The 12,847-nt window shown below is 36.3% G+C and overlaps 1 protein-coding gene across 4 annotated transcripts in view; it reads right to left on the minus strand.

Moving 5' to 3' along the window:
* Nucleotides 1-229: 229 nt before the first annotated feature.
* Nucleotides 230-12,847, minus strand: part of LOC127440834 (phosphatidylinositol-binding clathrin assembly protein-like) — a 93,034-nt gene continuing 80,416 nt past the window's right edge. For all 4 annotated transcript variants that reach the window (XM_051697819.1, XM_051697814.1, XM_051697806.1 and 1 more), the window contains 3 exons: nt 7,930-7,986; nt 5,628-5,744; nt 230-5,274 (listed from right to left, as the gene is read on the minus strand). In XM_051697819.1, coding sequence (XP_051553779.1) covers nt 5,260-5,274; nt 5,628-5,744; nt 7,930-7,986 — 189 coding nt within the window. In that variant the 3' untranslated portion in view covers nt 230-5,259. The remainder of the gene's footprint in view (nt 5,275-5,627; nt 5,745-7,929; nt 7,987-12,847) is intronic.

Here is a 12,847-nt window from a genome sequence, read left to right on the forward strand (position 1 = left end):
TTTGTTCAGTAACAGCTAGGGCTGAGATAAGGGTAAGAGAAAGAAGCACAGAGCTATACACTTGATGCACAATATATCTTAAAATCGAGGAGGCACAATCTACAAAAGCGAGTAATCTTGATGCAATCAATAAACATGTTGCAGTAGAGAACCCTTGAAGAATGGAATTAGATACACGTCTTGACTGTATAATATTAATATAAGTTTAGAATAAGCTGTCCAGATAAAATCTGTTAAAAACGTCCTTTATTAAGAAACTGGAGAGTGCGAGCGTTAAATCCATTTATTCACAAGGCATTCACTCAGGTTAGAGGCTTGCAACCATACATTTTCTTCACAGATAGTCAACATAACAGAGACCGAGACATAACGAATGAAAGAACTTTCAAAAAACTGAGTCAAGCAAAAAGCAAGAAAGAATTAACATACCAGATCAGCACAACCAATCACTGATAAACCATAAAAAATAACAGATATGCACAGAACCCGTCCATCACTACAACAACTGCTTACTAAAACAAAAACAGCATCATATTTAATATAACATTACATGGAACTGTGAAACATTTCCAGGCATGTCAGATACAAAAACATGCAAGAAAAACAGGTACAAATTAAACCAATTGAAACAAAATGGAGTTCAATCCATCAAATCTCTTGGTCCTGGGTTGAGTGTCTCATTGCAAGCGTTCCAAAGAGAGTTCAGGAGAGACTGGTATCATAAGATCATTAACTTCAACCAGTGCTGCAGGTTTCAAGAAGCTCACAGGGAAACCAAAGGCAGTTTAACATGAAAGATCATTTTGAGGGTTGTTTCAGATTTAGTTACAGATTAAAGGTTTTCACCATTGACTGTTAAAAGCATTCTACTGACTTAGAGATGATGTACAAGTGCCATAATGTCTGATGCCCTTTTCCCATCATGACATATTTGAAGGAGAACCAGGATGTGCCTGCTCTGTGACTGAGCTTTGAGAGTAAATAATAAAATCAGATTGGATGTCTGGCCACATATTTTAAAAAAATAGTCCTAGAAACATCTTGATGTCTGCCAAATCATTTCTAAGTGTTAAAGTGTAATATTAACATGACCATATAAGTCTCTAGAGACAAAGTGGACCATTTCATCATGTAGATGGATGGAACAGCCAAATCAGTTTAACCTGGTGCGACTTGCTCCAAAGTGGGGGAAAAAGGCCAACAAACTGCATCGTGTTTTCGTCCAGCATCTCTTTCAGTACATTAGAACCAGCTTTAGTTCCTGTTTATTTTGATTTCACAAAATCTTAAAACAGAAGACAAAGAAACATTGGTTGATTGTTCCTAGCTGAGTCCATCTCTAAAAAAAAGCTACAAAGTAATAATCAGGTGGAGAACCCATGAGATTCAACAGAACTCACATTGACAGACATGGAAATACAAGACAGCACTGCACAAATTTGACCAGGTATTTAAAACGTGCATTCATTAAAAACTCTGCATAATGGGTCGTGAGCAGGCATGAAGTGCAATTTCAAAAGGTGAGAGAAAAACAAAAGACAAAGAACCAATCATCCAAACGCAGCCATAATGAACTCCCATCGCTTCCTGCTTGTGATTTAATGTGGCTTCAAGTGAATGAGGTGAATCGGATGTCTCATATGGCAGACAATAGAACTAAAAACACATACTCAACAACTTACTGAAAAATGACTATTTATGTCAATGAAAGCCAGACAAAAATGAAAAGTCAAAATGAAACAATCCCATGATTTCTACATTTTCACCAATGATGAATAAAATACTTATTGACAGCTTAAAACAATAGTACAGTTGGGAAATCAGCATAAACATGGAGGTTTGCATTCTTCTTTATTCGCATTTGGTGATGAATGAAAAAAAAAATTGCAGCCTTCCTCCCTAGGGCTGATAGACAGGAATGACTATGCTTCTAAATATAAATGCAGTAAATAAACAGCAGTAAAAAGCTAAAAAAAAAACATCAGCAGCAAATACTGAAAAAAAAAAAAAATACAAAAATAATGATAATAAAAAAATTATATATCCAAGTAGCTTTGGTTCGTAAAAAGTGCACTTTTACACTTTGTGGCCTCTTACTAAATTCCTGCAGATTTGTTCTATCTCCTTGGATTATAAATATAAATGCAGGAATAGAAAAATAAAAGGATAAAAATATGAAAATAAGAATGTATGTGCAGAAATACACACACACTCAACACATGATGCAGCAGGCAAATGATAACAATAATTTGGATCTATAACAAAAGCATGCACATCTTTTGAAGTCAGAGGAGCCAGACAGCTCCCCGAAAAACACGAATGTGAAAAGGACACTGAACACCAACTTATTACACTAAAAATCCCCACTAGAGGTCCAGGACTTGCTGTACATGCTGAAACATTGATTCTGAGAGGCCACTACCTAAAGCGGTACCACAACAATGGCACACAATTTGTATGCTGCCAAGGACGTCAGTACAACAAAAGAAAATTAATGAGGGGGAAGACTTGCCTTTTTTCCCCACCCGTTCCCGATCTCATTCAGTCCATTAAAACATCTTTCAAAAAATAAATAAATGCATTGTTGATTTTGACGAATCATCTGACTTTTAAAGGAATGTTTTCCGGGTTCATTACAAGTGAAGCTCAATCAACAGCATTTGTGGCATACTGTTGATCACCACACAAATAATTTAAACTTGCCCCTCGTTTATAAAAAAAAGATCCCACTTTATATTAGATGTCTTTTATATGTACTAACATTAAAATACATAGTTATTATTTTGTAACTACATGTTTTTTGCTAAATTCTCACAAGATCAACATTTTCTGCTACTGAGGATGAGATACTGAGCGTGTAGGTTTGAGTAAGGTTAAGGGTAGGGTTAGGTTAACAGTGTAACTACAAATGTAAATAAATGCTGGTACTTTAACTGCAAGTACAAGGCATCATCACGAATGCAAACAATAAGTGCATTGTATCACATGCTAAAGTACATAGTAGTTAAAGACACCTAATACTGTATATATACACAGTGTATATCTATCTATCTATCTATCTATCTATCATCATGGTTACACAGTTACAATGGATGTGATTGGGGCCAGTCTGTAAATGTTAAAATAAACATCACTATAGGTATCGCTTACTAACCTTACCTGTCTAAGTTTATATTCAATATTTAAATATTCAACTTTGTTGATATAACAACGAAACCTTGTAATCCTGGTAATGGATATAACTTCAAACAGTTATGGTATGCAAGCGATTTTTTTCCACAGTAAAATCATGTAAATGCATATAATGTTCTCATCTTTAGGCTGTACTTCTGAATTGATGTGATCTGATTTCATGTTGATAGACTGCCCCCTATTCACTTCTATTGAATATGCGCCTTACTGTAACTGCAATTTATTTATTTTTTTAATAAACAAGGCATGAGCTTTATTTTTGTGGTGAATCAACACTATGCCACAAATGCTGTAGATTGAGTTTAATTTGTATTGAACTCAAAACATTCCTTTAAGACTGTAACGCACATGACTGATGAGATTACAATGGAAATGCACATTTTATAAACAGATATAACATGACAAGAGTTCTAAAGGGGGCTACAACATTTTCCCTGCTTCTGAATGAACAGTTGCCATACTGCATACACTCCTCGCCTTGGCCATCTCTTTCCTGAGGGAAATGGAGGCGTAAAGAAAGAGAGACTTCTTAACGACACCAAATAAACCTCATTTAAAACCGCACAACCACTGGCCACATCTCTGTTCAATACAGAAAGCCTGAACAATATCACTGAACACCATAAGAATGTATTCAAGCAGGAATTACAGGATGACATGAAGGCTGGATTAAGGGTAAAAGGGATGTCAGGAGGACAGAAAGTGCTTTGGCTGCACAAGCAAAATAAAGATACCCTGGTTAACAGAGCCTCACATTGAGGAGCTGCATAAAACTGATTTTAAGCTATTGATTTTGGTTCAAACATTGGCAAACACTGATAAGTGCACCCCTCCGTACAGTGATGTCAGGGGCAGTACACTGGATAGCTTATGGCATTTCAACAACTCAATCATAAATGTACATAATTTGGCAATATAACACAGACCATGGTTTTCATATTCTGCTAAATAAAATAAAACATGCTTCCAGGAAAAAAAAAAAAAAAAAAAGAAAAGAAAGAAAACCCTAATTAAGAGTTTATTCAATAGGGTTAGATGCCCTGTACCCTTCTCCAATGCTTCTTTCACACACTCTCTCTCTGGGTGGTAGAGGTGGGAGTGACCTCAGAGTGAGAGGTGTAGTTATAAATGCATGACATGCTTGCTTAACACACAGCAGAGCAGGAGCAGATATGTTTATCGGTGTCTTGGGAATGACAAAACAAGGTGGGAGGAAAGTGAGAGGGGGCTCTTTATGTAACACGTCCAGTCTGATGCATGTGTTTGTGTATGTGCAAGACCACCATGTCTGAAAAAGCGACCCCCAAACCAGTATGAACACAGAAGGATTGACTGACCATTTACAACAGAAGCTATCAGTAACAGTGAGATGTATTAATTGTTAACATTATACTATTAATGTTCTAGATATAAGAGACCAGCTCAATGCTATATTCCTGTTACACATAAATGCATGTGTAAAGTGCTGAGTACTGAGCACCTTATATAAGGGGTCGCAAATTATTTTCTTGTGTTGGGCATTGCATTAATGAGCCATTCAAATATATGTGACATTTATGATCTAGAAACCTACACATACTGCTTTGGCCAGTGCAGGTTAAGGGCATTTTTTTATGGTAACATATCTATCTTTGTCATGAAAATAGCACAGGTATCTTAGTAATAGCGAGCAAAAAGTGACAGTAAAACTAAGTCCTCTGTGCTGAGCTTCATATCCAATTCATACTAATTCTTAAGTAAAAGAGAGTTCTTGGTGAATGGTTATTTACTACTGGCAATAAAAGCCACGATTCCCATGATGTATCACACCTGCCAGTAGACACAGTGCCCCAGGAAAGAAATGAAGCTCTAGAGATGAAAAATGAAACACTTGTTTGGTGTGCGTGTATGTGTGTGTTGGATGAGCCATTTCAGACAATGAGGTAAGCATTCTCGACACAAACACATTCCTCTCCATTTGCACTCTTTTTGTCTGTCTCTCCCTTTTATTTGGTGGTAGTTGGATCCTCCTCTCACTGGCTCTGTGATGCTTTCAGCAGTCTTGTTTGGCACTTCGCTGAAGTGCTACTACATGAACTGCATCTGCACAGAGACATGCATAGAATTAGACATTTGAAAAAACAGCATCAAATCTTACAGTAAATCTTAGGGGGGATTTTTGCTACTGGAAGGGAGCTGTGTTTGTGTGCTTTTCTGTGTGTTTGATACACTCCACACAACTGCAGCTTCACTTCAAGCTGAAAGCTATGCACAGTGTTTAAATGTTAAGCAGAGTATTTTCAAGAACAGCACACAAACACTATGCATTTAGGTAAACCAAGTAAAGACTATTGACATGAAAGGTTATTACATTAGAGCACTGTAGTAATGAATGCATGTGAGTTTAATGTGTATGATTTGAGGATTAAGTGGCATGTCTCAGTGTGTGTGTGTACCTGGGCTCCAGGGATGGGGGTGAAGGGGTTAGTGGGTCTGAGAACTGGCTGGTTGTACAACATGGGCTGCTGGGTCATCACTGGAACCCCTCCAATCTGTCCCAGCTGAGTAGGGACCTAAAATCCCCCAAACAAAACATTCTCCATTCATTTTCTTTTTAGGTATGCAGAACACCTTCAAAGTTAATATTTTCACAGATTTTTGTTAGAGCTGTCAATCGATTCAATACTAATTAATTACATGATATGCTGATTAGTTAATCCAAATGAATTGCATTTGCGGAAATATGCTTCCAAATACAGATATTCAATTTATAATTATCACATTACTTATAAATATAATACATAATGAATATAACAGGGCTGTGGATCAATTAAATTTGAACTAATTAATCGCAGTTTGTGATTAATCGGAATTATGGCACATGATACATTACAACAAACATAAAAAAAAAAGAATCATAAATATATTTACTTTATACTTTGTCTCAAAGACCTTGCAAGAAATTGGTTGGTAATTATTTAATTATTAAATATGTACGTTAAAAAGTTCTTTTTTTGCAGAGCTAGACACATTTTTACAGGTATTAATCTTTGATACAAGTATATCATATGTATACATGCCATAAAATCAGTGGACATGTAATTACAATTTGGGCAAAATCTTCTGGCGTTTCTAGTGTACTTTTTTTTTTTTATAATAGGATTAAATGGGCAGATTCAATTCATTTCAAACTTCTATTGGCAAGAGAAACTTAAGTGTACATTGCCAATGCATTGTTAGATACTATACACACAGATTTAAAACTTACTGAATGCTGAAGTTTAATTTGCTGAATTTTAAAATCTCAAAATTATAATTTTCTCTGGCTGTCATTCAGTCTCTATAAGTATACCTGTCTACAGCTTGTTGAACGGCCAGGTCCTTCAGTCTCTATCACGCACATGCTGGATCTCTCTCATGCAGTTTTGCTTTTGACACTGGTTCAGATGAGACAGAATGAACGTTTTCGGGCGATGCGAAGGGATACAGTATGGCAGCTTGCCTGTATCTCTTGCACACCTGGTTCACCGCTTGCGGGTAAAGCCTTCATTCTCTGTACAGTAAATGCGCTCCCGTGTTTATTTTGCCCGGGGCATGCGTAGCGCATAATAAATAATTTATACTTCTGCGTCGAACCTACGCCGTATGATATGGAGCCATTAAGGCTGAGTAACCTGCAAGCAACAACTCGGGACACTTTTCTCCTATCCCGTGAGGTTTCAGTAAGTTAAAAAAAAAAAATAAAAAAAATTAAAATGGATACTGCATTAATTGCGTTCATTTTTAACACGTTAAACTAAAAATATTATTAGCAGAAATTAAATTAAATTTCCCAGCTCTAGGATATAATAATCCAGATAATTTTGTGGATAAATTTGTGGAAAATAGGCTAAAGCACTGGATAGACAATACGAAAAGGGGCTTTAGAAGTCAAAATTTGTTTATTTCTATATCACTGAACAAAGTCTATAACTGGCCTACTGACCACAGCAGTTCATTTTGCAATTGAGTTCATCAATTTGTCCAATGAAGAATGTTCACATGGATTCGAGAGTTGTATTCACAGGACATGTTTTTGCATTCCTTCGCTATTTTTATGTACACACGTATCAGCAGACATGCTTCTTGCTGTGGTTGTAGTGCTTTTCAATGGTTATCAATGTCTTTTGTCATAAGCACTGCGTTTTTAGAATGTTGTGTGAATTTAAATGTAGTTTGAAACTTTGAACAAAGTGTCTTTATCTTTGAACAGCTGTCGGTTTGTTGCCTGTACAGCTGGAGTTGTGCTGACTGCCCCTTGCTGACTGAGTCTCAAAAAACAAACAAACATAAGGTTGGTACTTCAAGCTTGAATTGCTGCATTGGTAGAAAAAGTCCTCATTACGGAATTCACATACGGTCAGGGGGCATGATTAACTGTGCTGATTTTTTTAAATATAATTATTCACACTGATTAAAAGCATTGAATTAATAGCCTTAGTTTTTATATTTTCTGAAAAAGTGGTGCTTGCCTGAGCAAAAGTCCCTTCCACAGTGTTAAGGTGTCGTGGGGTGGTTACTAGGGTGTTGCCTGGGCACTCTGGGTGGTTGCTATGTAGTTGCTAAGGTATTCTGGGTGATTGCTTACTGGCCCAATTCAAAAGAGCCCACTTCAATGTCTTCATGATATTGTGGACCCTAGATATAGACTTTGTCCTTCAATCCAAGTCTATGGAATTTATTCTTCTGTTCAGTTGTCCACCAGGTGAAAATACTCACCATTCCATACACAGGCACTTGAGGTGTTGTCATCGGAAACGCCATGGGAGCAGGAGCCTGCAGGGAAAAAAAATCTTATTATACCTCTGATGTTCAAATCTTCATTTCTGGAGCAAAAATAAGACATGCCCAAACTACCAAGCATTTTAGAGAGTGCAAAATACCTGTTTTCCATTCATTTGTTCTTGGGCAAGTAAAACACCTCTCATCACAGCAACACTGGCATCTTACTATGTGTCTGTCTGACTATGCTGTGAATTTGCTTTCCCCAAAACACAGTAAGAATGCATCAACTAATCTGAATAACTATCATACACTTAAAACCTAAACCTCAGAATCAGTTCTTTGATCCTCGTGATGAACATGACAAGCATTGATTTCTACTAGGTGAAATGTATCATAAGCAAGTTACGTAAACAGCAGCCCCCAAACACACAGATTTGAACAAGTCTAGTTTGCAAGTCACAGTTCCAAAAATGAATACATCAAACGCTACAGAAAGGGCATGAGTGAACAAACAAACATCAATATGTCACAGGAAACCTTTAGTGTTACTCAAAGGTCTGGATATAAGCTTAATTATTTTGAACTGATAATGCTTAATGTGACATCGTCAGATATAAATACAAAAAAAAGTCATCGTCTTGTTCTTGCAACAGTATATAGACCACCATTATGAATTCCTTATTGAGAATTTGCAGATTTTCTGTCAGATCTAGTAGTTGCTGTAGATAGAGCTTTAATCGGTGACTTCAACATCCACACAGATAATGGATACACTGGGATTAGTGGGATATAGTGTAATTGATGTTGATAATATAGAAATTCTGCCGCAGAGAGATTTCTCAGATCATTACCTCGTCTCTTGTATGCTGCAATTAGCAAAGGTCACTCAATCTACGCAACGTTATCGTTCAGGTAGAACTATTCTTTCAACTACTAAAGATAGTTTTACTAATATTCTTCCAGATTTGTCTCAAATACTCAGTATGCCAAAAAGTTCAGAAGAACTTGATGTTATCACAGAAAATATGGATACAGTCTTCTCTAGCACTCCAGATAGTGTCACCACCCTTCGATTATAGAAAGTTAAAGATAAAAATCCTGCACCATGGTACAATGATCACACTCATGCTCTCAAGAGAGCAGCTCGGAAAATGGAGCGTAAGTGGAAGAACACAAAATTAAAGGTATTTAGCGGTGCATGGAAGGATAGTGTCTCTAACTACAGACAGGCTCTAAAAACTGCCAGGTCTGCATATTTGAGCAAACTCATAGAAAATAAGCACAACAATCCTAGATGTTCATTCAGTACTGTGGCTAAACTGGTTAGGTATAAAACTTTGATTGAACCAGATATTCCATCGCGGCACAGAAGTAATGATTTAATTTCTTTACTGATAAAATCAAAATCATCAGAAACAAAATTGGAATTACGCATCCGTCTGCCACAGCACCCCAGAAAACAAAAATGATTCCCTACGAGCAACTTCAATCCTTTGCTGTTATCGGTCAGGAAGAACTAACAAAAATGATCAAAACATCAAAATCAACAACATTTTAGACCCAATACCGACTAAACCTCTAAGAGGTGTTTCCAGTAAACTCAAAATCTCTTCTTAATATTATTAACACCTCATTATCCTTAGGGCATGTCCCAAGAAACTTTAACTGGCTGTTGTCAAACCACTTATCAAGAAACCACAGCTTGATCCAGGAGAATTGGCTAATTATAGACCGATTTCAAATCTCCCATTTATGTCGAAAATACTAGAAAAGGTAGTGTCCTCCCAACTATGTTCATTTTTGCAGAGAAATGGTATATATAAAGAATTTCAGTCAGGATTTAGGCCCCATCATAGTACAGAGACTGCACTTATCGGAGTAGAAAATGACTTGCTCTTATCTGATCGCGGCTGCATTTCTCATCTAGTGCTCTTAGATCTTAGTGCTGCTTTCATGACATTCTCTTGGATAGGCTTGAAAATCATGTTGGCATTTGTGGACAGGCATTAGCTTGGTTTAGGTCCTATCTCTCTGACTGCTACCACTTTGTCTGTGTAAAAGAGGAACTGTCAGATCAAATTAAAGTATGGAGTGCCACAGGGATCAGTTTTAGGGCCTCTGCTTTTCTCCCTATATATACTCCCCCTGGGAGACATTATCAACAACCATGGAATTAGTTTTCACTGTTATGCCGACCATACCCAACTTTATATTGATTATATATTAAGACGCTAAAATATAATCTGACTCTTGATGGATGTACTGTAACGTCAACTTCTACAGCAAAAAAATGTAGGTGTTATATTTGATAGTTATATTTCTATCATGCTCACTACGATCGCAAAACACCGGCATGTTAACAATACTGAGAAAATCAAAATCCACAAAAGGGAGATCATTTTCATATTTGGCTCCTAAACTATGGAATAGTTTTCCTAGCAGTTTTCAGATCTCACTCTCCCAGTTTAAGACTAAATACTTATCTATTCAGCCAGGCATACAACCAATTTATCCCTCAATTAATAGTTATGCTGCTTTAGTTAGGTCTGCTGGAACCGAAAACACTTCTCTTATTCTTTAACCCTGCTTTAAAGTGAATGGCATCTACACTAATTTTATTCTATATCTTTCTCTGTCTAAACCTCAGGATTATATCCTGAGGTTACCAGAGCCTGCCAGATCCATCTCATATCCTGCCTGATGTCTGACTCCCACTGTGTTGCTGAGTGATGATGACCAACTGGAGCATGTGCCAGCCAGACAGTCTAAATAAAATAATAAATAAATAAAAATAATACATACATACAGAAAATACAGTGAAAACAATAGTGAAAAAAGTATTTGCCCCTTTCTGATTTTTCTGTTTTTGTGTATTTTTCATACTAAATTGTTTTAGAGCCTCAAACGAGATATAACATAACAAAGGCACAAAAATACAGTTTTCAAATATATATATATTTTATTGAAGCAAAAAAAAAAAGTTATCCAACACCTAAACTCAGCAAAAAAAGAAACGTTCCTTTTTCAGGACACTGTATTTTAAAGATAATTTTGTAAAAATCCAAATAATTTTACAGATCTTTATTGTAAAGGGTTTAAACAATGTTTTCCATGCTTGTTCAACGAACCATAAACAATTAATGAACATACACCTGTGGAACGGTCGTTAAGACACTAACAGCTTACAGACGGTAGGCAATTAAGGTCACAGTTATAAAAACTTAGGACACTAAAGAGACCTTCCAATGACTCTAAAAAACACCAAAAGAAAGATGCCCAGGGTCCCTGCTCATCTGCGTGAACGTGCCTTAGCCATGCTGCATGGAGGCATGAGGAAAGCAGATGTGGCCAGGGCAATAAATTGCAATGTCCGTACTGTGAGACACCTAAAACAGCGCTACAGGAAGACAGGAAGGACAGCTGATCATCCTCGCAGTGGCAGACCACGTGTAACAACACCTGCACCAGATCGGTACATCCGAATATCACACCTGCGGTACAGGTACAGGATGGCAATAACAACTGCCCGAGTTACACCAGGAATGCACAATCCCTCCATCAGTGCTCAGACTGTTTGCAATAGGCTGAGAGAGGCTGGACTGAGGGCTTGTAGGCCTGTTGTAAGGCAGGTCCTTACCAGATATCACCGGCAACAACGTCACCTATAGGCACAAACCCACCTTCGCTGGACCAGACAGGACTGGCAAAAAGTGCTCTTCACTGACGAGTAGAGCCTGACCGATATGGGATTTTTGAGACCGATACCGATTTTAGAGAGGGAAAATTCACCGATTACCGATATGGTGGCCGATATATTTAATTTTTGAACTGGAATGAAAACAGACCTTTTCTATGTGGATTTTTCACAGATTTTGCACCGATATGACTTTGCAAAGGTACTCAGAAGGCTGATTTCTTAAATATTTTTTATCAAAGAATATTTGACATTATTATTATTATACATTGTCAACAAATTCTAGAAATGAACACTGAGAAAATAAAGAATAAATAAAAATAAAATAAATAGCTAAATAAACATCAGTACTGTTTAGTATCAGTCAAATGCTGACCATTAAAATAAATAATAAATTCAAATAAAATAAACAGCTAAATAAACATCAGTACTGTTTAGTATCAGTCAAATGCTGACCATTAAAATAAAGAATAAATAAAAATAAAATAAACAGCTAAATAAACATCAGTACTGTTTAGTATCAGTCAAATGCTGACCATTAAAATAAATAATAAATTCAAATAAAATAAACAGCTAAATAAACAAAAGTACTGTTTAGTATCAGTCAAATGCTGATCATTAAAATAAAGAATAAATAAAAATAAAATAAATAGCTAAATAAACATCAGTACTGTTTAGTATCAGCCAAATGCTGACCATTAAAATAAAAATAAGTTCAAATAAAATAAATAGCTAAATAAACATCAGTACTGTTTAGTATCAGTCAAATGCTGACCATTAAAATAAAGAATAAATAAAAATAAAATAAATAGCTAAATAAACATCAGTATTACTGTTTAGTATCAGTCAAATGCTGACTATATTAATACTGCCAAGACAAGACAAAAACAGCAGCAGCGGTGTTACACCATATTCTGCTATACAAGTTCAGGGGAAACTTTCAATGGTGGAAAACCAGACTTTTAAATATTACATTTTATAAATGCAATGACTGGAATTGTTCAGTTGAAGGGGGTACCAAACTGTGAATCCTGAACAAAACAGTTTGGTGAATACATGTTTACACATTAGCTTCCAATCAGCTGACAACAATAGCCTAGTTTCCATCCACTTTTCACGCTATTTTGTTATCGACAAAATGAAGTGAAAATGTGTAAAAAAAAAAAAAAAAAAAAAAACTGAGAAATTTGCCGCCTTCTCCCTGTTTCCATTCAAATG

The sequence above is a fragment of the Myxocyprinus asiaticus genome, chromosome 1 (assembly GCF_019703515.2).
Source record: "Myxocyprinus asiaticus isolate MX2 ecotype Aquarium Trade chromosome 1, UBuf_Myxa_2, whole genome shotgun sequence".
Lineage (NCBI taxonomy): Eukaryota > Metazoa > Chordata > Actinopteri > Cypriniformes > Catostomidae > Myxocyprinus > Myxocyprinus asiaticus.